This window comes from Antechinus flavipes, chromosome 5 (genome assembly GCF_016432865.1).
Source record: "Antechinus flavipes isolate AdamAnt ecotype Samford, QLD, Australia chromosome 5, AdamAnt_v2, whole genome shotgun sequence".
Classification (NCBI taxonomy): Eukaryota; Metazoa; Chordata; class Mammalia; order Dasyuromorphia; family Dasyuridae; genus Antechinus; species Antechinus flavipes.
Genome location: NC_067402.1, coordinates 299,269,480 through 299,296,959, shown reverse-complemented (window position 1 = coordinate 299,296,959; position 27,480 = coordinate 299,269,480). Strand labels below are relative to the sequence as shown.

General features: G+C 49.5%; 1 protein-coding gene across 2 annotated transcripts; it reads left to right on the top strand.

Annotated features, from left to right (window-relative positions):
• Positions 1–203: 203 nt before the first annotated feature.
• Positions 204–22,396, top strand: LOC127537818 (LIM/homeobox protein Lhx8-like). Of its 2 annotated transcripts, XM_051961093.1 has the most exons (10): positions 204–430; positions 752–1,384; positions 6,014–6,135; positions 8,218–8,438; positions 10,113–10,213; positions 12,404–12,499; positions 20,459–20,642; positions 21,714–21,812; positions 21,905–21,930; positions 22,235–22,396. In XM_051961093.1, the coding sequence occupies exons 1-8, from the start codon at positions 356–358 to the stop codon at positions 21,794–21,796; spliced, it is 1,515 nt and encodes a 504-aa protein (XP_051817053.1). In that variant the 5' UTR covers positions 204–355; the 3' UTR covers positions 21,797–21,812; positions 21,905–21,930; positions 22,235–22,396. The 2 variants fall into 2 exon arrangements, with proteins under 2 accessions (XP_051817053.1, XP_051817052.1); XM_051961092.1 differs by having other exon boundaries at positions 21,905–22,396.
• Positions 22,397–27,480: the final 5,084 nt, after the last annotated feature.

The window sequence follows — 27,480 nt, the reverse complement described above, 5'->3', positions numbered from 1 at the left end:
CCCATCCTTTTCTTCTCTCCCCGCCCCCGTCCTTCCCCCGGATCCCGGCTCAGTGGTGATTGACGGCTGCAAAGAAAACACTTTGTCTTGGCTGGCGATTAACTTGTTGCCCCCAGCGGGGTGAGGGGGAGGAGCGGGGCGGGGAGAGAAGAAAAGCATCTCCAGCCAGTGGGCAGCCTTGGTCCAGGTTCCAGTCCCTCCTGCCAGCCACGCAGCCTTAGGAGGATGAGAGGGAGTCCTGGACGGGTCTCTCTGGCCAGAGCCCTCAGCCACCTGTCTGTCTTTCTTGTTCTTTCTCCCCTTCTTCTTATACTTATTTTCTTCTCCCTGTCTCCCTCCCTAGTCCCCCACGGCCATGTCCGAAGAGTGCTGGCGACCTGCAGCCCTGGCGGCGGAAAGAACGCTTGAAGGCCTGGGAGACGGGGGCCTGGTAAGTGTGTGAAATGGAGGCAGGGCAGGGGAAGCGGGAGCGAGGCCAGGCCCCCCAGGGCCCCGGGTTGCCTAGGTAGTGAAGGTGCTGGAAATTGGTGCGGGGGAGAGGCCATGAGACATACGTGTGTATATGTTGGGTAGCCTGCGGCAGCTGGGGGAGGGGGAGGTGGTGAGGGAGGAGGCGAGGCGGCCCGGGCGTCGAATCGGCCGGACTATCGCCCAGGGTCACTGGCAGCAGCACAAGTCCTGTGGCCGTCGGGGCTGCGCGGCCGGGGAGTCCCAAGTGAGTGCGCCTGGGATGCTCTGCTTCCTCCGCCAGGTGATTCCCGAGGCCTCCGCGGAGGAAAAGGCCGCCACAGAGGAAGAGCCCTGCTCTTCCTCAGCTCTGCTGTCGCTGTCTTCCTCGTCCCTGCAGTCCATGGGCTCTACCCCCGAGGAGGTCTACTTGGTCAACCAGGTGATTCCCCAGGCCGCCATGGAGGAAGAGCCCTGCTCTTCCTCGTCTCTGCCTTCCGGGCCGTCCTGCTTCCTCCGCCAGGTGATTCTTAAGACCGCAGCGGAAGAAGATCCCTGCTCTTCCTCGGCTCTGCTGTCTTCTGGGGCGCCCTGCTTCCTCCCCCAAATGAGTCAGGAGACCACTGGGGAGGAAAAGCCCTGCTCTTCCTCGGCTCTGCCTTCCGGGCCTTCCTGCTTGCCCCGCCAGGTGATTCCCAAGACCACAGCAGAAGAAGATCCCTGCTCTTCCTCGGCTCTGCTGTCTTCTGGGGCGCCCTGCTTCCTCCCCCAAATGAGTCAGAAGACCACCGGGGAGGAAGAACCCTGCTCTTCCTCAGCTCTGCTGTCGCTGTCCTCCTCGTCCCTGCAGTCCATGGCCTCTACCCCCGGCTACCTCCGGGCCAAGTGCGTGTGCAGCGGCTGCCGCCTGGAGATCCTGGACAAATACCTACTCAAGGTAAGGGCTTAAGAGCCCTCCAGGGATCCTGGGCCTGGCTCTGGGCCGAGGGACAGATGGGAGCAATCTCAGGGTGGGGGCGCTGGGCAGTGCGAGCAGCTGCTTGAAAGGCAGCGTGGGTGAGCCCCAAGGTCACCCGGAAACCTCCCGGCTGTGACCCCAGCTTTTTGAGGATTGTCCCAACCCCCCTTCCCTATGGACCCAGGGAAGGGGCAGCCTGGACTCCTGCTCTGGCTCAGTTCTCGGGACATTTTTTTAGCCTTCTACACTCCGAGTTCCAGCACTCGTGGCCTGTGGCCTCCAATATGGCTTCGGGGTTTGGGCTCCAGCCTTAATTTGTTTGCTGTTGCCTTTAAAGAATCCCTCCCCCCATTATGGATCCTATTGGGCTCCTGCGCCTCCACCTCTTTGTGCATATTCAAACGGAAAGGTTTGAAGGTAGCTGGCAGCAGCTGGGGTGGGGGTGGGGGACTATCAAATATGACCATGCTCATTTAAGGAACTCCCAGCCGGGAAATGCCCCCCCCCCCCAAGCCCACATTATGCTTCCTTCCCGATACTGACTGGCAGATGCAGCTTAAAATAGTCCAGTTTCGTCTAAACGTTTCCCCAGAATGGGAATCTTGTCCCCCAATCCTTCAGGGAAATCCGCCTTTCCCTTTTCCCAGTCTGATTTGCATTTTCCCCATGCGTCAAGAAATGAAACCACCAGTCTCACTGATGGGCTTTTCAGGGTGCTCTCTTAATGATGTCTTGACAAAAATTGAGATCCCAAGTTTGCACTTTACCAAATTGGCGGTGTTGCTTCCCTGCGATCCCTTCTGAATGCTCTCTAGGCTTTTCATCAGAAGCCAGACGTTCCCGTGCCCCCCCTCTTCGTGGTTTGGACTTTTGCAGAACTCTTGGCCGTAAGGCAGACTGAGGCCATATTTGAGAATAAGTGGGTGAGAGTCTGTGCACTGGGGGCTTATTTGCCCTTCTGGTACATAAAGCAGCTTCCTAAGAGACCTGGCTCACTGGAATAGTAGGGTCAGGTCCAAAGCTGTATTCTATCAGTCTGGGGCCTGTTTGGAACCCAGGAACATGGTTCAGTCTCTGTTGGAAATGGGTATGGCCTAAAACCCAGGCTTGATGGTGTGCTGTAAGTCATGGAAGAGGCCGTGCTGTTCCGCCTGTGCTCCTCGTGCGCTCTCTCTCTCTCTCTCTCTCTCTCTTTCTCTCATTTTAGCTTTTTATTGACAACATATGCATGGGTAATTTTTCATCATTGGCTCTTGAAAAAACTTGTTCCAACTTTTCCCCTCCTCCTCTCCATCCCCCCCTCCGCTACATGGCAGGCAGTCTCATACATGTTAAATGTGTTAAAGTATATGTTAAATCCAATATCTGTGTACATATTTATACAGTTCTCTTGTTGCACAAGAAAGATCAGATGTAGAAAGAAGGTAAAAATAACCTGGGAAGCAAAACGAAAATGCAAGCAAGCAAACAATAACAGAAAGGGTGGAAATGTTATGCCGTGGTCCCCACTTGTTTCCCAGCATTCTTTCCCTGAACGGAGCTGGTTCTGTTACAATTAGTTTCTACCAAATTGATATACGTAGTTTTAAAAGCATATGATTAATGGTGATATTTTAAATCTAAATCCTTTCCCCTAGCTGATCAGTGATACTAATTTTTAAAAAACTGTACAATTTTATAAAATTTGTTTGTACATTAGTTATACAAAATGCATACTTCATAGACCTTTACTTCATATTATAAGGCAAAAGTTGTATATTTTAGGCAGATAGTAAATATGCTGGTGAATACTGCAAGTACTTCATACAATATGGTATAAGAGTAAAAATAAAACCACAAAAAATGGAAAGATTAAGAGAGATAAAATAGATATAACAGAATTAAACATATCCTTCAAGTTCAAACACAATGATTCTTCCAAAATTTCAGGCCACTTAGGTAGCAATAAAATAAAGTCTAAAACCTGCTACTTCTAAATAGGAGGCCAAATTTATATATACAATAAAACACATGCGTTAAATATGTCTTCATTTAGTTTAAGCCTGAATGGCATTACAGTAAATGTTTGTATTGTAATATGGCTAACTTAAACTGATCAAATTTAATTTCTGATTGCTCATCACCTTGAGTTTTATAGCTAAACACAGTGTTTATCACATATTATTGTCCATGTATAGTATCATGATTGTAGATTAATGGATGTGCCTTTAGTATACATATTAAATTCTGATAAGATAGAAAAAACTTTTCATGAAGAGATACATTTCAGTCTTATTTTATTAAGCAGCATATTCCAAATAACAGCTTTTAAAGTTAAATATTGATAATAGCTACGAGGTTTCATTACACAATATATTCAACTCACATCCAACCACTTGTAAGTTTGTAAAACATCTCTTCATCTAAGCTTTCATTTTGGTCTTTGGCGCGTGTTGAGAGGAATATGTTGGAACCCATTTGGATCCTCTCATTGTTGAAGAGAGCCACTTCTATCCGAATTGATCAGAGGCTTTCTCTTAAAAAGAATTCTAAATCTCTAAAAGAAAAACCCAAATCTCTCCTTGAAGGAAGATAGTTGTGAGAGATTAGACCATGGGTAGTTCAACTTTGCTATGAGGCAGAGGAGCGGAGGCTTTACCTTGGGTTCTGCAGCCTCATTTACTGGTACTAAGAAAACTGAGTGACCCCTTCTTTCTCAGCTGACACCCCAGCAGCCAGATTTGGTGTTTCTGTGGAGGATGCTGGGCTTCTCACTCTGGAGGGCTTTACCATTTTATAATAACCACCAATGGTTCCAAGGAAATGCCCATTTCTTTCAGAAGAGATCTGAGCTTAGTTCAGTATTGTATTCTCCATAAATGAGGCTCTTTGGACTCTGGACAGAGTCTGGGTTGGTATAGAATTGTGATGAGAAGGCAGAGGAGTAATTTTTAGCCTCTGGCCGTTTTTTTTCATTTTGGTGTCCAGCCTTTGGCCCTTATGGCATCCTTTCCCGGGCAGATGAAATGAGATCCTGCTTGGACCACACTTGCTCAACCCTAAAAAGCAGTCTTGCTGTCTGAAGGTCAGCTGCTTGTATGGCATTGCCATGGAAGTTTGTCAGGGGGGTGCAAAACATTGTTGAATACAGGTCATAGTTCTGTGCGTCGGAGAGACTGACCCCATTGACTTTTGACCACCAGGATCATACGTCTTCTGTATCAGCAGGAGCGGGGTGGGAGGGCAGGTGAGGGGAAAGGGTGGTTTCTGTCACCTTGGCCCTAATCAGAAACCAGCACTTAACTGGAGGGTCAGGGTTAACAAAAAACTGAGTTACCCACACGTTTTTGCTACTGATTTCAGTTAGAGATTTGTGCTTTCCCTCGTCCCCCATGTTTCTGACACAATCACTTAGGCGATGTTTTGGAATATTTTGTGTCAGAGCTGAAATGGTATTTTTGATTTCTGTTCAGTATCTGGCCAGAGAGAGAACAAAGCTTTCTTAGGTCACTAGTGGGGGGAACAAGGAAAAATAGACCTGAAAGCTTTGTTCCTGTATACTGAGGAAATAGGAGCTTCTTTCTGGAACCAAGCCTGAATGGTCCGATATGGCCTCCCCTTGGTGCTTAGCCGAACAGTCACCACAAGGTAACTCCATCCTCCCCTGAGATGAGGATTGGATGTAGCTAGAGCCGAGGGATGCCTGAAGCTCGGCCTCCAGTATCCAGCTCCTCCTCATCCTGCTCAAAGGTAGCCTGGCAATTCTGGTCAACAGGAAAATGAAGCCGGTTGACCTTTGGAAATAGGCAGCTCGTGCGTGTGCTTGGACCAGTGTTGCAGACTCGGGCTAGGACAGTTTGTTGGGTTTGGGCAGAGTGTAGGGGACTGGACGGGCAGCTCCTCCTCTGAGACAAAACAACGGCCGCTCCTTCTGTTCTTCCCGGCTTGGGCATTTTCACAAGTTGAAAATCTGACTCAAAAAATCTGAACTAAAAAACAAACAAAAAAAAAGAACAGACTCTTTTGTCATAATTTTATGTTATTTTGTTATAGCTTTTTATATACAAAATATCTGCATGGGTAATTTTTCAACATTGTCCCTTGCAAAAACTTGTTTCAACTTTTCCCGTCCTTCCCTTCACCCTCTCCCCTAGATTGGCAGGTAGTCCGATACATGTTAAATATGTTAAAGTATGTGTTAAATTTTGTCATAAATTTAGAAGAAACACGTAAGGAACATAAATCTTTCTGAACTATACTTTCTGAGAGGTGGGGGGGGTGTAGGGAAGAGATCCAGATGCACATTTATGAAAACATTACTCAGGCCATTCAGGTTAAAGGCCAAGTAGCAATGTGTCTGTGGCATCAAAAAATGGTGGGATCTTTTGGCCCCACAAAATCAGGATAAGTTGGGATGGGGATCGGTGCAAGGAGTTTTCACACCAGGAGTTCTACATACTAAGCAAATGAGTCCACTTCCTGTCCATACTTCAGTCCCCCTAAAAACAAAAAGGTTCAAAATGGAAGGGGTTCATCATGTGTTCACGGGCTGGGCTTTTGGGCCTCCAGCTACAGCGTGGAACGCTCTGTGTTCTCAGAGCTTAACTCCTTTCCCCTTGTCCTTTGCAGGTGAATGACACGTACTGGCACATGCAGTGCCTCTGCTGTAGCGTGTGCCAGGCCTCCTTGGGAAAACACGCCACCTGTTTCATTAAAGATAACACCATTTTCTGCAAGATGGATTATCTCAGGTAGGTTAGCAAGGCAGCGACTCGGAAACGCTGGCTTTGGGAGTTTGCTGCCGCCCGGTCTTGGAGCACGGGTAACTTGGAAACGAGTGGGAGTTGATGGCTCTCTGCTCCCCAAGCCTGCTGGAAAGAAAGGATTTTGGGAATGTGTCCAGGAGCTCCTTTTGTTATCAAGAAAGCAATTGCTCAAATGGCCTCTGCCCTTTGGGGATGAAAGCTCTGGGGTTAGTGTCTAGGAACCGCACCAGGATAACCCAAAGCGACAGGAACCCGGGGTGGAAGCCACAGCCACGGCCGTGCCTTCTCATAAAGAAACTGGGTAAGTTGGACCATGGCAGGCTAGGTCAGAGCCCATCATGGAGGGCAGCAAGGTTAGCCCCCGGTACCCGGTGAAAAGTTCAAATGTACTTTCACATTTTCCCTAAGAGATGCTCTTGGACCTAAAATTCTGGCCTCCCATCTCTTTGCCCCATCCAGTGAGCTGCCCTTTGACAGCTCTCCCATTTTTCTCTTGCTGCCCTTTGACAGCCCTCTCACTTTTCTCTTGACATGATCTTTTCTGTATGGAAGTCATTGAAGTGACTCTCGGTTTCTTTCCGTATTCTTTGTTTAAAAGTCTGCTTCGGACAGCAATAGACTCAGACTGGAAGCCGCTTTTTATAAACATTAAGCCCTGTTTTCTTAATTGTCAAGAACAACATGATGATTATTTACTGTGCCTCCAAATGGAAAACATTTTGCTTTTGCGAGACGCACCAGATGTGAGAGGAGGCTGGTAAAGTACCATCCAAAGTTTGGGCTTTGCACTTGAGCCAACTGTGGGTGACTGTAAAAATTCAGAATTTGGTGATGAGGAAAAATAGAAGGGATTTGGTATTTAAACAAACCCCCCCAAACAAAACCTGTGCTAGGATCCTAAATGGATCTGCCTCCTTGTTCTCCCGGGAGGGTTTGCCAACTCCTTTAGTGATTTAAAGCAGGGTCAAAGCCTTTCAGACTTGGCCGCTTGGTACCCTGACCATTTGGCTTATGACCAAAATTGCTCTTAGGGGACAGTGTTACTTAGAATAGCTTTATAAAGGGCAAAATGCATCCCCAAAGGGCATTAAAGCAGTAGGCATTGCACTTTTGGCAGCACTCTGCCCACGATGGAGCCTCGGGTGTCACTGCCCTTCAGAAATATGGATAGTGGAGCCCAAGCAAAACTGGACAGAGAACTTGCTGGTACTCTGGCTTTTGCTTGCCACCCCTGGAACTGCTGCTCAATTTGACCAGTGTTCTCCAGGAACTACATTTGAAAGGAAAGAAAGATTTCCCACCCCCCAACAGGGCAGAGGGGGCATCTTAGGTACCTCAATAAGGTCCACAGTTAATCTCTTCCTTGAAAATATCAAATGGCAGTTTTTTCCTTTATGGAAAACTGCCCAGAGTCTTGGCCCTAAGGGACCAGTTGAAGGCTGGTTTTGGTTTTCCAGGGGATGCTGGGGAGCCTCATTGGTTACAGAGTTATCTCCATTTTCTATCCCAATCTGCCAATTTATTTGACTCTGTAACATGTGTAATACACAAACATGTCTTTTCAATCAGTTCTGGTAATGGAATGCTGTGGCATATTTGGAATTTATCAGCTAGAAAAGCCAGCCCCTCAGTTCCGAGGCGGGGGCCGCCCGCGTTCTCCGTCCTTCGGTTCCCACCCTGGGCCCGTCACCAGCGATGCCTTCCGTGCTCCCCGAGCTTGGGTTATGTCTATTTAATTTTAGATTTGAAGCCCTCTGGATGTAGGGGTTTTTATTGAAAACCCAAGAAAACCCCAAACCCCTGCCCTCCTCTTCTGTGATAAGCCACCGCTCACAGTCAGTGTTTGAATGGAAAGCCGTCGGAGAGCGGGCTCTTTGGGGATTGTGAGGAGTTAGAATGTTTTCAGAACATACCAAGTACAGGAGGAGAATGGGAAGAAAAATCCACGCCGGGAGGAAGCGGAGCAAGGGCCGCGGAGATGGCCAGTCGGCGGGCTCCTGCCGGGCTTGACTCCGGATGAAAATGGCTCCTTTTTCTCCCTCCCCTCCCCCTCCTCCTTCACCGTAGGAAATTTGGAACTTGCTGCTGTGGCTGTGGGAGGTTCATCCGCTCCAGCGATTGGGTGCAGAAGGCGCGCGGCTATGTCTACCACTTGGCCTGCTTTGTTTGTTTCTCCTGCAAAAGACAGCTCTGTACCGGAGATGAGTTTGCTTTGGTGGAAGAAAAAGTCCTCTGTAGGGTCCATTACGATGGCTTGATGGACAGTCTGAAGAGTGAAGCAGAAAATGGTAAGTTCTCCCTCTGTCCCAGCTTGTGGGATGGGGTGGGCGCGGGAGAGGGAAGCAACATGCTTGTGCTGAAAGCTGTAGTTGTAACTTGGTGACTGTGGACTTGAGAATATCTTATTTGGTAATATTGCAGCCTAAAGATTGGGAGGTGAAGGGGTGTGTGTGTGTGTGTGTGTGTGTGTGTGTGTGTGTGAGAGAGAGAGAGAGAGGAGAGAAAGAGAAAGATAATGTATTTTGTAGTAATTGTATCATAATCTTTCAATACAGATTTCTCTACACACACACACACACACACACACACACACACATCTCCATATATTTTAAACTAGCAAACTAAGTATTATTTCAGACGTAGGCACGCCACTTCGCTCTGATAGATCGGCTATTTCTAGCTCGCTGCTGATAACTAGATCTTGTCAGGAAGAGTAATGATGTCATTTTAATGATTCTACAGATTCCATTTCATTAAATTTCATTAAAAAGCTTCCCAAAATAGCTTGTCCTGTGTCATAAATGTCCAGGCTTTATTTCCAAGGCGTTTCTCAATTAATAATAGACTTGAGAGGGGAAAGTCACATGAATAAATAAAGTATTTTGTAAAGACAGAACTGATTTGGCCTTTAGTGGGGAGGAAGACAATGATGTCTCCGATAGTTCTGGGAAGGAAATGACTGCACATCCAAAATGACAAAGGGAACCTTTTTTTCCCCCCTGAGGCAATTGGGGTTAAGTGACTTGCCCAGGGTCACACAGCCAGGAAGTGTTAAGTGTCTGAGGCCAGATTTGAACTCGGGTCCTCTTGAATTCAGGGCTGGTGCTCTACCCACTGAGCCACCTAACTGTCCCAGGAATCTTTTTTTTAACAAATACAAACAAACAAAAGAAAGCACGGTTTTTGACATTTCGACATGTGTGTCTCAGGATGCTTACCAGAGCTGTGTGGGAGGAGGCGACTGGTTGGAGCCTTCTGCAGTTTCAAGTTGAGAGCAAAATCTGTCCCAGCATGACTAGTGGTTCAGAAACATGGCCCAGAGGGGTCGGCACTTTGGGACTGGCCGGCCGGCCGGAGACCTTCTTAATTGAAATAGGGAGATGAAGATGATATTCTAAAGGTGTGGTCACAGTGACCCCTGCCTGCCTTCTTCAGAAAGAGATCTTTTGCCTAGAAATAGTGTGTACGTGTGTGTTACATGTGTGTGTCTGCATACGTGCACGTAGGTATGGCGAGAAGGGCCTGTGCGAGGATGTCCGGGACCATCTTTCTCAGCATTCCATGTAAAAGTAAATGTGTCCGGCTTCGTAACGTGGCTCGGTCACGTCTCTAACCAACGCATGTGCCCGATTCTCCTGCCTAGCAACGGCCGGTCTCATCCCCAGGCGGGTGCGCTTTCTCTTAGGGCAAGCGTGTGAATGCTTAGCGTGTTGGGTTGTTGTGCCTTTAACTGAGCGCTCCAAGGCTTTTCCCCGGGGCCCACGAGCGCTGCCGTCCTGGCCTTTTTGTGTGTTCTCGATGCTCGGCGTGGGCCCGGGCTCTCTGTAAGTGTTTAGTACGGGACTGTTGCCCGACTGGCCGTCTGTGGAATAAGTAAGGACCGGGCAGAACGTGTCCCGGCAGCGGGGCCGGCTCCCTCTGAACGATGGACCCCGTGAACATGTTTACCTTTTGAAATTCAGGGAACAGAATTAGTGTGGAAGACGCCCTGCTCTTGGAAGACATGAAGAACCCGAAACCAGCCAAGAGAGCTCGCACCAACTTCACGGTCGATCAGCTCCAGGTAGAGGCGGCCGGTGGGGGGTGGGAAATGTCGGGGGGGGCCCTTCTCCTTGCTTCCGGTGTCCCCATTAGCACGCACCTCTTATAGCTTCATCAAGGCTTAGCTTTTAGCTCAGAAAGCTCCCTGGGTAGACAGGTTTGAGCTCTCCGAGGACCATCCCGGGGCTCACGGAGGCTCAGGCGAGTCCTGAGATGGAAGCAGCAGCCACTCTCCGTGCCCCCGGGCAGTCTGGGGCCCTTCCGTAGAGTGGAAGCAAATTGTGGGGCCGCCGAGGCTGCCCCATTCGTCTGGCTTAATCCAACACTGACACCGCTGCCCACCATCTCCAGAGGAGGCAGAATGCTTTCCGGAGCGGGTTGCTCCCAGGGATGTCGGCATTTTAGCCCCGGCTGGCCCTTTTGGGGAGGGGCAGCAGGCTTTGTTTCCAGGATTGGAAATAACTGCAGTCACGTAGGCATCAACAGGAACCAGAGGTCGGTGCCGACCAGATGGACCTTTTTCCTATTTTTCGAGGCACCGAGGTTTGGTCTGCTCTGCTCTCCTTGGGATTGCTCTTGGGGAAAGCTAGGAAAAGGGGACGCTGGGAACCATCCATCCACCTGCTCCTCCTGGCGTTTCCAAGGACGGCCACGGCCTCGGAGGGAGCTGGTGCCCTTCGAAACCTTGCCTGCCACTTAACAGACGCATTTCTGTCTCTTCAACTTTCTGCTTCGTGCTTCAGAGTGCTTGGGAAGGTGGCAGGAAATGACACCCACACATTTCATGCTGTTGGGGAACCAGGCTCCGTTCTGGGTGCCGGGAAGTTCAGGCGCTCTTGGCAGGACGCCTTGGTACAGACCCAAGTGTGCAATTACAGGCACACCTGGTGGTTTTAGGGAAAGACCACTTGCCCTCAGGTGTAAAAATGCTTAACAGCAGGAGGCTTTGGGAGAACAAATGAACTTCCTAGCTAGGCTTCTGGCGGGCTGGACTTCAAATGGCTTCAGCCACTTACTAGCTGTGTGGTAAGCTTCAACTCTCTGCCTCAGTTTCCCCATCTGTAAAATGGGGCTTTTATAGCACCTATCTCCTAGGGTTCTTGTGAGAATCAAATGAGATAACTGTAGCATTTAACAGTGTCTGACAGCAGGAGCTATCGACACATCATCCTTTATGATGATAAATGTTTCCTAGCTTCTAAGCCCTGGAGGTAGAAATGGACAAGTACGAGAGCCCCAGCTTTCCAGGGGTGTGCATCCTGTGGGCAGAAACAACACTTCCAGGCAGAGGGGAGGGTCCCGTGGTGTGGACTCTTGGGCACCAGACTGGCCCTTTGCTATTCCTGGGCTGCCTCTTTCAGGGAGGGAACGTTTTGGTCTGGACCGGTCGTGACCCACAACAGGGCTGGGCTCGGAATCTCTGACCTCCTCAGGGGTGGTAGCTAATGTTAGCAATATTGTATCAGGGGGCTTTCCTACACTTCTGCCAGACCTGCAGAAAGGGTCAGAGGGGCAGGCTGGGGGGAGAGGAGGGTGCCCCCCGCGTTGGACACCTGCCACAGGTGAGCTGGTGGCCATCCTGTCCCCCCCATCCCTCCGGCTCACTGCTCCTCCTGGGACCAGAAGAGTGAGGGAGAGAGTGCTGGGGCTCCAGGGAGGGGCGGTACCAGACCCCTCTGCCTCAGTTTCCAAGGCACTGAACCTCGCCAGGGTCATATGACTTGCCCTCTTCACCCCAGGGTGTCAGAAGGCCAATTTCTTAACTGACTCCCAGAAGGTCAAGGAGGATGCATTTATTAAGCACCTAGTGTGTTCTGAGCCCTCTGGGCTTTTTCCTGCTGAGGTGCCGCCGGTTTGGACCAGGCTGATGTCACAAGGTGAACCTTTTAAGCAGATGAACATGTTGGTTAAAGGCAGGGAGGTGAATTTATGGTTTCAAACTTGAACCATTGGGATTGGAATAGAATCCAGCTTTAAAACTGTGTTTAATACTGTTTAAAGCCTGAGCCCTTTTAAAACGCCGATCTGGACTTGGGCTTTGTCTTCCCTCCCAGAGTGGTCTGAGTCTGTAGCCACAATGATTTTCTGTGGCTGCCCTTCAGATCAGTCGGAAGCCCCTGTCTCGGGCGGCCCCTTCCCCGGCCGCGGTTTCCCGAGGCTCCCCATGATCCGCCCCCTCGGGAGTTCACTGTTCACTTTGCTTTCTCCTCAGATTATGCAAGGCCACTATACGCAGGAAAATAACCCGAATGCCCAGGCGCTTCAAAAACTTTCCGAAAGAACTGGTTTGAGCAGAAAAACAGTCCAGGTGGGTGACTGCAAGCCGGGGGGAGAGGGGGAGAAGGAACATAGGGCTCTGGGCTGGGGGTTGAGGGAGGAGCCACTGCCCCTGCTCTCAAGGACCGTTCTGCTGCTTGCTGTGAGCATCTCTTTATGGCCCCTGAAAACCTCTGCCAGATGTAGTTTCCAGATAATTGATCATTTTATTATTAGTAGGGGTTAATGACTAAAAGGTGTTAGTGGTACACCAGACCCTCCGAGAAGAACCCATCCCACCCTCGGATCCCTTGGAAGAGGAGCTGTTCCTGAGGATGGCCATTATTCTGGTTGGTTAACAAGTAATGAGGAGTGAATAGTCTAACCTGGCTGGTTCTGGTAGGGGCCAGCTACGTGTGTGGCTGGGCCGTACTCGTACCACCAGTCCAGGTAATCTGCATATGGGGGGTGGACTTCGCTTCAGACTTACCTAACACACAGGACCAGAACTCAGATGGGACCGGCGTCTCGGTCCGGTCCGCCCCCAAGGCTTCACCCTTCGCCAGCCTTGCTTTTCAAAGGCTGACGGAGCCAGAGGGGAAAACGCCTTGGTCCCCACTCAGTCACTGGTTATTAAGATGAGGGAATCGCTTGTCTCCTGCTTTCCCACAGCTAGCAGGGTCCCGTCCCGTAACTCTGCATCTCCGCCTGCCTCTTGGATCAGGGTCCTGGGAGGCAGCTGGGGATGAGGCAGAAAGGCTTTCCTGGAGCACTGTGATCAGGGGGGTGGAGGGAACGATACCTTAAGGCTGGGTCAGGTCATGGGACAGTGGCTGGGAAGATGCGAGCCAGGCTGGGGCGGGCCTTGAAGACCAGCTGGACTTGTGGGAGTTGACTGAACTTTGGCAAGGGAAGCTGATGGTGACAGGCGGGATGGGCTGGATGGGCTGGATTCAGGCAGGTGACCGCTGAAGTGACTCAGCCGGGAGGCTCTAAGGGCCTGAATGAGGTGGATAGAAATATAAGAGACCTACATGGAACAGGAGTTTGAGGCCGGGCCTCCTCTTGGAGGACACACTGTGGGCCTCTGCTGTAGGAGATCCCGGGCTGGAGGCTGGTCCCATGGTACTGTGGGCAGACAATCTGAGTGGGTTCTGAGTGGGCATGGGGTTTGTGTGCCAGCAGCGGGCACCGGTCTCGCCCTGCCTGCCTGATAATTGTGCCCGTGGGGTCAGGATTTCAGAAATATTCCTCTTGGACTGGGCTGGGACTTCAGGAGGACAAGGCTTTCCCAGGAAGCGGTTCTGGCCTTCTGCACTGGTAGAGACAGGTAGATGACACAGGTGGGAGCTACCCCCACACACACCTTTTAATGACTCCCCTTTTTCCTTCTCTGTACAAAATAGTGAGCAAGTCGTACCCTGGCTGGGAGAAAAAGTGGGGCTTCAGGGTGTAAGCAGATGCTGCAGTCCCAAAGCACTTGTGGGGAAGGTCAGGCCCCAGGTTTGTCTGCCCTAGAACTGAAAGACCCAAGCCCTGGGGTCAGCTGACTCGGCAAGTAGTGATCACGCATGTCCTTGAACTCAGAAGTCCAAGGTGGCCTGGGGGTCAGGCTTGGGGGCCTTGGGCCTGGTTTAGTGGCCATTGTGTTGGACTTGGTGACTTTGGGACTGGGCTTGGTGGCTGGGGCCACATTTGGTCACTTTAGGGCTGGACTTGGTGACTTTCGGGCCATTTTTGGTGACTGGCATTAGTTGGGGCCATTTTTGGTGACTGGCATTGGTTGGGGCCATTTTTGGTGACTTTGGCATTAGTTGGGGCCATTTTTGGTGACTTAGGGGCCACATTTGGTCACTTTAGGCTGGACAGGGTGACTTAGGGGCCACATTTGGTGACTTTGGGACCATTTTTGGTGACTTAGGGGCCACATTTGATAACTTTAGGCTGGACATGTAGTGACATTGGGGCCATTTTTGGTGACTTAAGGGCCCCATTTGGTGACTTAGGGGCATATTTAATGACTTAGGGTTCCCTCACTTTGGGGCATGTTTGTGCTCTGTCTCTTTCTGTTTTTTTTTCCTCTATCTTTCTCTGTTTCTTTCTCTATGTTTCTCTCCCTTTCTGTCTTTCTCGTTTTCTTTCTGTCTTTGTTTCTTTCTCTCTTTCTCTGTTTCATTCTCTCTCTCTTTCTGCTTCTTTGCCTCTCCCTTTCTCTATGTTTGTTTGTTTCTTTCTCCGTTTCTTTAAATCTCCCTTTCTCTTTCTCTCTGTCTCTTTCTCTTTTTCTTTCTCTCTCTCTTTTGCTCTCTTCCTTCCTCTCTTTTTCTAGGTCGGTTTCTTTCTCTTTCTCTGTTTTTGTTTCATTATCTCTGTCTGTCTCTGTTTCTTTGTTTCTTTCTCTATTCATTCTTTCTGTCTCTTTCTCTGTTTCTTTGTCTCTCCCTTTCTCTTTCTCTCTGTGTTCTCTTTTGCTCTCTATTTCTTCCTCTCTCTCTCTTTTTCTCTGTCTCTCTTTCTTTCTCTTTCTTTCTTTGTTTCATTATCTCTGTCCCTTTGTTTTTTCCTCTCTGTCTCTTTCTGTTTCTTCCTCTCTTTCTCTGTCTCTTTATGTCTTTCTTTATCTGTCTCTTTCTCTGTTTCTTTGTCTCTCCCTTTCTGTGTGTTTTTCTCTCTCTCTCTGTTTCTATGTATCTTTCTTTATCTGTCTCTTTCTCTGTTTCTTTGTCTCTCCCTTTCTGTCTGTGAGTGTGTGTGTGTTTCTTTCTCTTTTTCTTTCTTTCTCTCTGTTTCTTTTTCTATTTCTCTCTATGTCTCTGTTTCTTTTTCGCTCACTATTTCTTCCTCTCTTTCTTTTGGTTTCATTCTCGCTCTCTATTTCATTCTATCTTTCTGTTTCTTTGTCTCTCTCTCCCTTTCTGTTTCTTTCTCTCTGTATCTCTCTGTTTCTCTTTCTCTTTTTGTTTCTTTCTCGCTTTCTGTTTCTTTCTCTCTGTTTTTCTCTTTCTTCCTCTCTGTTTCTTTCTTTTTCTGTCTCTCTGTTTTTCTCTTTCTCTATTTTTCTGTCTCTTCCGCTTTCTGTTTCTTTTTCTTTCTCTTTCTCTGTCTCTTGTCTCTCTCTCTGTTTTTTCTCGCTTTCTATTTCTTCCTCTCTCTGTTTCTTTCTCCCTTTGACTCTTTCTTTCTATGTTTGTTTCTTTTTCTTTCTCTGTGTCTCTGTTTCCTTCTGTGTCTCTTTCTCTGTTTGTCTCTCTCCCCCTTTCTGTTTCTTTCTCTGTCTCTCTCTGTGTGTCTCTCTGTTTCTTTGTCTATTTCTTTCTATGTCTTTGTTTCTTTTTTGCTCCTTTTCTTCCTCTCTTTCTCTGTTTCTTTCTCTCTTTCTCTGTCTCTGTTTCTTTTTCTCTATTTCATTATCTCTCTCTATTTCTTTGTCTCTTTCTCCCTTTCTCTCTGTTTATTCCTCTCTCTGTCTCTTTGTTTCTTTATTTGTCTCTTTCTCTGTTTGTCTCTCCCTTTCTCTGTTTCTTTCTCTCTGTCTTTGTCTCTCTTTGTGTATCTGTTTCTTTCTCTATTTCTATGTATCTGTTTATTTTTTGCTCTCTGTTTCTTTCTCTCTTCCTCTGTCTCTGTTTCTGTATCTGTTTCTTTCTCTCTGTTTTTCTCTCTATTTCATTATCTCTATTTCTCTCTCTCCTTTTCTCTCTGTTTCTTCATCTCTTTTTCTCTGTTTCTTTCTGTTTTTCTCTCTTTTTCTTTTTCTCTCTGTTTCTCTGTTTTTTCTCTCTTTCTTCCTCTTCCTTTCTCTGTCTCTGTTTTTTCTCTTTGTTTTTCTTTCTCTCTTTTCCTTAGTTTCTCTGTTCTCTCTCTCTCTTTCTCGCTCTGTCTCTGTTTCTTTCTCTTTTTGTTTCTTTCTCGCTTTCTGTTTCTTTCTCTCTGTTTTTCTCTTTCTTCCTCTCTGTTTCTTTCTTTTTCTTTCTCTCTGTTTTTCTCTTTCTCTATTTTTCTGTCTCTTCCGCTTTCTGTTTCTTTTTCTTTCTCTTTCTCTGTCTCTTGTCTCTCTCTCTGTTTTTTTCTCGCTTTCTATTTCTTCCTCTCTCTGTTTCTTTCTCCCTTTGACTCTTTCTTTCTATGTTTGTTTCTTTTTCTTTCTCTGTGTCTGTTTCCTTCTGTGTCTCTTTCTCTGTTTGTCTCTCTCCCCCTTTCTGTTTCTTTCTCTGTCTCTCTCTGTGTGTCTCTCTGTTTCTTTGTCTATTTCTTTCTATGTCTTTGTTTCTTTTTTGCTCCTTTTCTTCCTCTCTTTCTCTGTTTCTTTCTCTCTTTCTCTGTCTCTGTTTCTTTTTCTCTATTTCATTATCTCTCTCTATTTCTTTGTCTCTTTCTCCCTTTCTCTCTGTTTATTCCTCTCTCTGTCTCTTTGTTTCTTTATCTGTCTCTTTCTCTGTTTCTTTCTCTTTTTCTTTCTTTCTCTCTGTTTTTCTCTCTCTTTTTCTCTGTTTCTTTGTCTCTCCCTTTCTCTCTGTTTCTCTCTCTGTTTCTCTGTTTTTTTCTCGCTTTCTATTTCTTCCTCTCTCTGTTTCTCTCTCTCTCTTTCTCTGTTTCTTTGTCTCTTTCTCCCTTTCTCTCTGTTTTTTCTCTCTTTTTCTTTCTCTTTCTGTTTCTTTCTGTCTTTGTCTCTCTTTGTGTATCTGTTTCTTTCTCTATTTCTATGTATCTGTTTATTTTTTGCTCTCTGTTTCTTTCTCTCTTCCTCTGTCTCTGTTTCTGTATCTGTTTCTTTCATTATCTCTATTTCTCTCTCCTTTTCTCTCTGTTTCTTCATCTTTTTTTCTGTTTCTTTCTGTTTCTCTCAGTTTCTCTGTTTCTGTCTGTTTCTCTCTCTGTCTCTGTTTTTTCTCTCTTTCTTCCTCTTCCTTTCTCTGTCTCTGTTTTTTTCTTTGTTTTTCTTTCTCTCTTTTCCTTAGTTTCTCTGTTCTCTCTCTCTCTTTCTCGCTCTGTCTCTGTTTCTTTCTCTTTGTGTTTCTGTGTTTTTCTCTCTTTGTCTCTGTTGCTTCTCTTTGTCTTTCTGTTGCTTTCTCTCTGTCTGTTTCTCTCTCTGTTTCTTTTTGTTTCTTTCCCTCTTTTTCTCTTAATCTCTCTGTTTCTTTCCTTCTTTTTCTGTTTTCTTTCTTTATTTCTGTTTTTCTTTCTCTTTCTCTGTTTCTTTCTCTCTGCCTCTGTTTCTTTCTCTTTCTGTTTCTCTCAGTTTCTCTGTTTCTGTCTGTCTGCTTCTCTCTCTGTGTCTCTGTTTCTGTGTTTCTTTTTGTTTCTTTCCCTCTTTTTCTCTTAATCTCTCTGTTTCTTTCCTTCCTTTTCTGTTATCTTTCTTCTGTTTTTCTTTCTCTTTCTGTTTCTTTCTCTCTGCCTCTGTTTCTTTCTCTTTCTGTTTCTCTCAGTTTCTGTTTCTGTCTGTCTGCTTCTCTCTCCGTGTCTCTGTTTCTTTTTCTGTTTTTTCCCTTTCTCTGTTTCTGTCTGTTTCTCTCTCTGTCTCTCTCTGTTTCTTTCTCTACTTCTCTCTCTGTCTCTGTTTCTTTCTGTGTTCCTCTCTGTTTCTCTCTCTCACACACACACACATAGTTCATGAAATGTTGGGAGAAGTAAGGAGACAGAAGTCGATATAGAGGGAACAATCCAGATTTGATCTCAGCTGCAGTTCGCTTTGCCGTACTGTGGCCCCCACAGAGCATTAGCCCACTGGCCCCGTCAGGCATCTGATCAGTGGGGTCTTGGGGTTTCTTTGGCATTTGTCGGGGTCCGGCCCCTTGTTTTGAAGCAGGGGGTAAAGCAGCAGGTTGACTTGTCCTTGGAAAGGTTTGGCTCTCAATGTCTCCAGATGAAGGGCTCCCCATAAACCTCTGATTAAAAGGAGAGAGAAGGGGCCTGTGGGTCATTTGGGATGGCCCAGGGAACTTCTGTGCTTCTGTCCTGAGATGGATTGGCCCTTTCCCCTCCACCCTTCAGAGTCAGGGCAGTAACTGAGCTGTGTCTGCCTCCCCCAGCACCCTCTGAACTCCCAGCAGCCTCCCTTTCCCAGACTGCAGCCAGCTCTGGATGGGCTTCTAGAATCATATTTTCAAGAGATTATAGATTCTTGGACCCCTTGGTTTTATTTGTTGCTGAGAAAATTGAGATCCTGGCTCTCCCTTGTTTGCCTGTTTCCCAGGAGGCGGATGGCGGGCCCACTCTTGCTGCCTCCCCAATCCTCTCCCACCCCACGCCACATTGGGCCCCAAAGCTCTCCCCAAGGGCCCCCTTTTCTTGATGCTCATGTTAAGTGCCTTCTGCATGCAAAATTCTGAGCTCGGTTCTGCCCTCCCCAAACAAAGAGCTTTACTGGGGCAGCACTTTGTGGCATCCATGGGTGGGGTATCACCCTGAGTTCCGTGGCTCTACTTGGGCCTTAGAACAAACCCAGAGGATTAGCCTCAAAGCATCATGGGAAGTGTCATGGGGCTACCCCCAAGTACTCTCAGCTCTTTTGGTCCAAGGAGTAGACTGGCTCAATTTGACCTAAGAGGAGGGCAGAAGGAGGAGGATTGGGTGGGAGTTGTGGGCAGGCTGGCTTCAGCTTGACATAATTAGTACAGGCTGGCCTTGTCCTGCCTACTGGAAGAGAAGTTGGGCTGGAGGGTCCCTTTTGGAGGTGGAGGACCTGGCCCACCCTCTGGTGGCCCTGAGGAAAGCCTGAAAACATCCACTGGCTCAGTGAACTGCTGGTGGTGGGGAAAAGCTGATCCAGGAGAAGTGGAGATGGCCGGGCTGGCCCAGACCAGAGTCCCTCCCCGCTCTCCTTGGCATTGTCCAGAGGTGGGAGCTGATGGAGCTCATGGAGCGGCTTCCGCCATATTGGCTGCCAATGGATGAGCGGCCGAGTGTGTCTTGCTGCTGTCTGAGGGCATCTTGGCCCGTCAGATTTTAGCCTTTTCCAAACCATCTGGTTACAGATGAACTAATTCGTTTCAAGTGACGAACGGTCACTTATTTAGGCGCCTCCCTGTTAGTAGGAGAGCTGCAAACCACGGCCAGGGACCACCCTTCCGGGATGCCCACGGGAAGCATCTGGAAGTCTTGTCGCAAGAAGCCCTGCAAGAAGCCCTCTGTCCGCATGTGCCAGTCAGGAATCCCCCAGTACCCTCCGAGCCAGCCCTGAGGGCCTCCATAGTCACTAGTCCTAGCTGTTGCTTGTCTCTTCTGCTCCAGATGTGTGAAGTCTCCCTTGGGGCACTCCCTACATGGACTTTCCTGCCTTCTCCGCTGGAGCCTGCGGTCCAGGTTCCTGTTCCCTGGGCTGCCCGTCTCTGCCGCGTCCGCACCGTCTGGGCCCTTGTCCCTCCCTCCCTCAGCCCTGAGCACTGCTTGGTCCCGAGTTATCCGGCCTTGCCCCTTTCAGATCCATCATCTGCCATCTGCATGGAGGCTCCTGCATGGCCTTCCTTTCCCAGTCTAGCTCCACGGCCTCCAGGCTCCTTCTGGGTGATTTCTCTGCATCTTCTGTGCTTGCGCCCCACCATCCCACACATGCTCCTTGCTGCCCTTCCCCTTCTGTACCCTTCTTTCTTGCCCTTCCGCTTCCTTTCCTGGCTTTCCACTTCTTCCCTGACTTTCCGCTTCCTTTCCTGACCTTCCCCTGCTTTCCTGACCTTCGTCCCCTTTCCCCTTCCCTGCCCATCGCGGCTCCTCTTGCCTGGAATGTTCTTTCCCAACCTGCCTCTTGGAAGTCCTTTCTCCTCTCAGTGTTCAGCTGGGGACACTTGCTACAGGGAGTGGTTGCTGTGGCTCCTCCCTGGCAAGTATTTACTCCTTCCTGCCCTAAGGTAGCTCCTTCCTAGGTGCAGACTCCACGGGGACGGCTTCATCCTTGGCTTTGTGTCCACAGCAGGGGCTTGGACTGAGAGACCGGGCGACAGGGCTGGGCTGTGGGGCTAGACTCTGGGGCCGGCCTAGGCTGTGACACAATGAATTGTCTTTTCTCCCTTAGATCTGGTTTCAGAACTGCAGAGCGCGCCAGAAGAAGCTCTTCGGCCGCAAGCGCTCCTCCACCACTCTGATGAAGGCGTTCCACTCTTCACGGCTGTCTGTCCCCATGTTAAGACAAATGCCTTATCGCAGCGTGTACACGCTCCAGGAAAGGACGACGATGATGGCCCTGCACGGCTACAGCGGTGGGTATCCCTCGGGACCTCCGTGTGCTGAGCCCAGGCGGGCCCAGACGGCCAAAGCCCGGTTCTACGCTCCCTCTGAGCCAGAACCGAGGGTGGAGCGAGGCGCCAGGTCTTTACTGTGACCAGACCCCTTCCGGGGCCTTTGAGCTAATTAGAATGAAAAAGCCTGCTAGGACCACCTAATGGAAAGTGCAGGTGTGGGGATGGTTGCCGGGACTTGTTCTTGTTTTCACTCAATGTTCTGGAAGTTGTGATGAGGGGACCCCCGAGCTCCTGCTACCTGGTGCATAACACATCCGGGCTTCTTTCCAGAGCCACGGTGGGCCGGGGCCTTCAGGGTGTTCCCTTTCTAATTATGGACTTCACAACTAGCCAGTAAGGCAGGGGGAGCTGCACTTTTTTTTTTTAATTTTTTTAATACCTTTTTATATATACAACATGTACATGGGAGATTTTCCAACACTGACCCTTGCAAAACCTTCTGTTCCGAGTTTTCCCCTCCTTCCCCCCACCCCCTCCCCTAGATGGCAGGTAGTCCCATATATGTTAAACATGTTAAAATATTTATTAAATACAATATATGTATATATATATTTAGACAGCGATCTTGCTGCACAAGAAAAATAACCTGGGAAGGAAAACAAAAATGCAAGCAGCCCACAACAGAAAGAGTATAAATGCTATGCTGTGGGCCACTCATTTCCCAGTGTTCTTTCACTGGGGGTGGCTGCTTCTGTTCATCACTGATTAATTGCTCTCCCTGTTTCTGAGGGAAGATGTAAGAGCAGGGCCTCTCATCTTCCAAACCCTCGTGGTAAACCGGGGAGACTCTGCCCTTGCTGCCCCCAGACCCTGCTTGTGGCTAATGCTTCAGGCATGTGCAGATGGCATGAAACTGGGCCCAGAAGGGGGGGGAGTTGGGCTGACCGCCCTAGGCTGGGTTGACAGGTCCAGGCTGGCCACCCTAGGTCCGGATGACCTGTCATCTGGCTGGGAGCTGGGGGACAGGGTGAGTGGGTGGGAGCCCTTGACCCCATCCAAACTGAGCCGGCCATTTCTCTGTTTTTGTAGCTGACCCGCCGACACCGCTGGGACTCCGGACCTTAATGTTACCGCGCTTCATGCCGCAGCTGCCCACACGTCGCTACCGCTAACTCTTTCGGTTCAAGGGTAGAACCTCTTAAGGCTATAATTGGTAGTCATTCGTTGTTTATCAAGTATCATGTTGTGGTTAACTTTTTTGTTTCGCTTTTGTTCCAAAGCATCTCGGAGACCTTTTGTTGCCCAGGTACGTTGGGAGAGCTGGCCCGGGAGACACTTGGGTTCCTCCTTTTTCTGAGATGAGCCTTTGTATTGTTGAAGTAGTTTGCTCTAGTTGTGTGCTGTTGATTTATTCGTCATGGAACGAGCCCTTTGCCCCCGAGAGGACTGACGAGCGTCCAGAACGTTCAGTCCTTGTGAGCTGGTAGTTTCCCCTCTGTTTGTCTCTAAGTTACTGTCACAAAGTAGGGCTGTATTCTTGAGTTACCCTTGACTTATACTTGGGAAGTTTGTAGCTGTGAATTTGCAACCGAGTTTTCTTTGCCCCCAAGAGATGAACAGAGCTTGTGTTGCAACCTGCCAGCCCGTGCCCGCCTTCCATCTGCCCGCCTTCCATCTGCCCGCCTTCCACAGGGGGCTGTCTGGCTGCAAATAACTGAGGGGAACACGCCCGCCCACTGACTTTATTAATAAAGTTTTCTGTTGTTGTGAAATGGCGTCTGGCCTGGGTTTTGCCGCGATTGTCATAGGCCCTTGGCCCGCAGACAAAGCGTTGGGTGGGTTCCTGTGTCCACGGATTTTGCGAGCTCCTCCCCCGCCAGCCACCCCGGGGTCCTGGGGTCCTGTGAGCCTGTGAGCTCGCTACCTGTCCTAAATGTCCAGGGAGTGCTCCTGCTCTGGCGGAGAGGTGGCCGCTGCCTCCATTTACAGCTTTTCTGGCTGGACAGGACTGGAGGACCAAAGGGGCTTCCTCATCCAGGTAGAAGTCTGCTGCCACGGGGACCCTGAAGCTCCTGCAACGAGACCGCGAAACACCGGGAGGATGTCTGTGCTCTCTGTTAAGCCTTTCACAGACACACTAAGTGGCTGGGGAGAGAGGCTGTCTCAAAGCACAGAGGATGCACCCTGTGGTAGCGGGGCTGGCGGGGTCCCGAATCCACCATCATGGCCCCCATCTTCTCCAGCGAGGGAGATGGCCTGGGGGCTGCTCCCTCACTGGGCCAAGAAAGCACTTGGAACAACGTGCGGCCTCTGGAAAGCCAGCACCGAAAAGGGGGAGACTGATGCAGTCCAGAGGGCCCAAGGTGGGGGTGGAGGGGAGCCGAACCCGAACTTGGGACCGTTCCGGGGCCTCGAGATTTCCAGGGAGAAGTAACTGAGGTCTCTAAGCTGTCTCGTGCTTGGATTTAGTGGCAGCTGCAGGAGGTTTACCCGTCCTCCTGTCCCCGCCCTCACTTTACATATGAGGAAACTGAGGACACCTGAGAGCGAAAGTCCGCCTGCCTCCTGCCATCCAGCCTTTGGGCCTTGGGATCTTCCCCAAGGCCGGTGGGAAGTGCCCGGTGGGGAGACTGAGCTTGTGGTGGTCTCCTGGATGTTCCCGCCTGCCTCTCGGACTCTCACACTTGGGACTGAGCCTTGAGAAGCCATTTCTTGGCAGAGAGCTCACTTTCCCCATCCCCCTAACATTGTGAGGTAAATGGGACCGTCCCATGTTGTCCCCTTGAGGCAAGAACCACTTATGATGAAAAGGGGGGCTGTTAGGAGAGTTCAGATCTGTACCTTTGTCCCCCATTGGAAGAGGGGCCACATGTGGCTGAGGAACAGCTAAGGCACACGTGGTTCTGGGGGCCTTAAATGCAGCCCCAGTCGTCCCAGGCACGGGGAGCCCAGGAGCCAGTCAGGTCGGAGCGCCAAGGGGCGTTCTCTGCACTGCAAGTGGACACGGGCTTTTACCCATTTCTCCACTGACCCTGAGCTCCTCCCCTGCTCAGCCACATCCCCTGGTCCTGGGGTCCCATGAGCTCGCTACCTGTCCTAGATGTCCAGGGAGTGCTCCCACTCTGGTGGGGATACAGCCACTGCCTCCATTTACAGCTCCTCTGCCTGAGCACAACTGCCACCCTGTAACGGGGAAGCGCTTGATCAGAGGGCCCAGTGGCCCACGCTGGCCCAGGCAGAGCAAGTGCCCTTGGCCACCCCGGGGGGCTTGGCGCGAGCTTCCCCTGCAGGGCCCGGGTCACTCCCATTGCGGCTGCAGCATGGGGCACTGGGGGACCACCAGAACGGGACCGGGCCCCTGTGCCACGGGACATCCGAGGAAGCGGGAGCTGGACCCCTTCCTGGCTGTCCGGGAAGAGACGTGATGCCCAGGGGGCAATGTCTGGGGCAGTGGGGGGTGCTGGGTCTCTCCCATGGGTGGAAGGGGAATGAACTGCTTGCAACCCCCCCCCCCCGGGGCTTCACCCAAAGGCCTCAGGAGGGCTTAGGTTGGAACGGTGTCCTGGGTTGGGTCAGACTCACCAGCATCCAGGGCCCTTCCACTCTGCCTGCCCGCTTAAAGCGCAGCACGCCCCCTCCCGCCATTGGAGAGATGCAGGCCAACGGTGCCTCCCCCCTCCAGGAGACAAAAGGCCTCCCTTCCCAGCCTCCCCCCAAGGAATGAGGCTCCTGTGAGCAAGGAGAGCCAAGAAAAGGCCCTGGCCAGAAGAGATGGAGGCTGAGGCTATGACCTCGAGGCCTGGTTCTTCCCATCTTCCAGTCTCTCCCGCCCAGCCCAGCCCGATTCTGCCTAGCCTCCAGCCTCCCTTAAAGGCTCCACTTGTCTCCCCTTCTCCAGCCTCCAGTCTGCTCCCCTGTATGGAGGACTCTGCTCCTGCCTGGAGGAGGCATTCTCTTCCACCCAAGCTAGGGTCCATCTCCCTGCCTCCCCCCCAGCAGCCCCAAAACCCCCGCTCTGGAAACAATTCCAGGGGCTTGGATGAGTTTGTGAGCTTGTCCACACGGAGAGAGTGCCCTGTGGGAAACACTGGTTAAGTACTGACAGGAAGCCTGAGCTCGAAGCCTGGGGCTCCGTGTGTGTCTGTGTATGTGAGTGTGAATGTGTGTGCTGTGTGTCTGTGTGTATGTGAGTGTGAATGTGTGTGCTGTGAGTGTGTCTCTGTGTGCTGTGAGTGTGTCTGTGTGGGCTGTGTCTGTGTGAGGGTGGGTGTCCTTGCTCTGTATGTGTTTGTGTGTGTCCGGGCTGTGTGCTGTGGGTGTGTCCGGGCTGTGTGAGTGTGTGTGCTGTGTGTCTGTGTGGGCTGTGTCTGTGTGAGGGTGGGTGTCCTTGCTCTGTATGGGTTTGTGTGTGTCCGGGCTGTGTGTGAGTGAATATGTGCGCTGCGTGTGAGTGAATGTGTGGGCTGTGTGTCTGTGTGGGCTGTGTCTGTGTGAGGGTGGGTGTCCTTGCTCTGTATGTGTGTGTGTGTGTCCGGGCTGTGTGAGTGTGAGTGTGAATGTGTGGGCTGCATGTGAGTGAATGTGTGTGCTGTGTGTCTGTGTGAGGGTGGGTGTCCTTGCTCTGTATGTGTGTGTGTGTACGCGCCTTGTGCTTTCCTGCTGCCGGGCGCTCTGCTGGGCCAGGCAGCGGCTGCTTTAGGTGTGCCTGCCCTGGGAGCAGCATTTCTCCTGTGCAGAGCTTTTCCCTGGAGGACTGGTCAGCCTGGGTCCCAGGCAGCAGCACTGAGACGGCGCCTCCACACACGGTTCTCCCCCATGGTGAGACACCATCTACAAGACCAGACCATTGTGCTCCTTTATTGGGAGCCTTCGTGTAACAGTCGTATCGGTGAGAATCGCCATACTATGTATCTGTACTGTCTTATGTGTTACACTGAAACTTCGGGGAGTGAGAGTCGCAGAGAGGAATAGGTCCATTTAATGGAGGAAGAAACTGAGGCTTAAATACAGTTTTTCCTGCCCATTTTCACAGCTTCCCACACTTAGCAGTGCTTTCTCCAGGTCCAGTACCGCATGCCTAGATTTCAGGCAGAAAAGTCCTTATTGGAAAAATAGTCAGTGCTCTTTAGGAGAATCCTATTGGAGAAGATTGAGCGCATGGAGTTGTGCTTGTTGTCACTAATAACGGATTCTCTTCCATGAAACCCTTTCTATAGGTACTTTTTTCCCTCTAGACTCTGATAGTCCAGCGGGATCAAGGAAACTCCCATGTCACTCAAACTTTCACATTTGACTGCACTATTAAATACAGGAACTATTGGATACCTAAAGAAAAACTGCATCTACTAGTGTTCTTCAGCCTGATTTTTTTTTCGTTTCTTTGTATTCTGTGCTTTGTATTCAGTGCGGGAACTATGGGAAGGACATCCGTCCCTCAGAGTGGGAACTGATCATCTGCCTCCTCTTAAAGAAGATCACCAAGGGAGAGAGGTGTTCACTGATCCTTGAATTGGGAATCTTTTTTTCCCACTCTGAGGTGGAAAAACTTCAGCGTTCATCACGGTTGACTTCCAGTCACTGCTGGAAGGAGACTTAGGGTAGAATTTTCTCATTTTCTATATTGATGTTGAATTGGGGACGGGGCTTATTTGTTGTCTTTCTGAGTTATTTCCCCAAGAAGTTTTCCATATCCTCTTTGTAGTCATTGTTTGCATGTCACTGTTCTCTTTCTTTTAGTCCACAGGCCTTTAATATAAATAGTTTGGTTCTTTTGTAAAAAGTCACTTTAAATAATCCTACCTTTTTAGGTCCCGGCAATTGTGTGAATTGACTCCATTTTTCTCTTCTTACAAAGAAGACCGTTTGCATGGGTTGCCTTCCTTACAACCAAGAAATCGACAGAAATCGGGGAGCGGCCTTGTCTTCTCATTGAAAAGATGTGGCGTGGTCAGGGGCCCGGGTCCTAGACAAAGCAGTCTGACTCACTTGGGCCCATCACTTAAAACTCCAGTAACCATTGCTTGAGTGGAAGAGATGAGCTCTTTGAAGTCAAAAGGGAGGGGAAAAGGAGCAGGATTGTTTTATTTCTTTCACAGGACAAGTGTGAGCTTAATTCTTAACCAAGGGTTCTACACCTTGAGTCTGGGAATTGGTTATTTTAAATATTTTGATGAATGAATTGCATTAAAATGGGACTCTTCTATCATCTTCTAGCCTTTATTTTATGTATCTAAAACTGTAATTTTGAAAAGGGATTCTCTTGCACTTTACCAGACTGCCAAAGGGAAGGTTTAATTTTAAAAATTTTGTGAATGACATTAAATGAAACAGCTGGATAAAAACGGCCTTTTAGGGCAGCCAGATGGTCCAGTGGACAGAGCAGGGCCCTGGAGTCAGAAGGCCCCAAGTTCAGATCTGGTCTCAATCACTGACTGCTTCCTAGCTTCATGAGCCTGGACAAATCCATTCATCCCAATTGTCCTGCAAAAAGAAAAAAAAATATTAAAAAATTAAAATGTCCTTTTAAAAAGAGTACAGTGGATATATGGCTAAATATCATGGTATCCCGTCCCTGATCTCATGATCCCCTTGACAACAAAGGACAAACAACCAGAAAGGCCCATAGGAACCTAAGGTTCCCGCTGAATTGGACTTAGTTCTCTACATTCTATAGAGTTCACGGCCAAGAACAGACTCATGGCAGGGAATGCAATATGCGGGATACTGTGGTGAGTGTTTACAGGTATCTAATCCTGATAACAGCAACCCTGGGCTATAGGTGCTGCTGTAATCCCCTGAGGCACATTGCCACCCGCCCATGTTCACACAGCTAATATGTGTCTGGAGCTGAATTTGA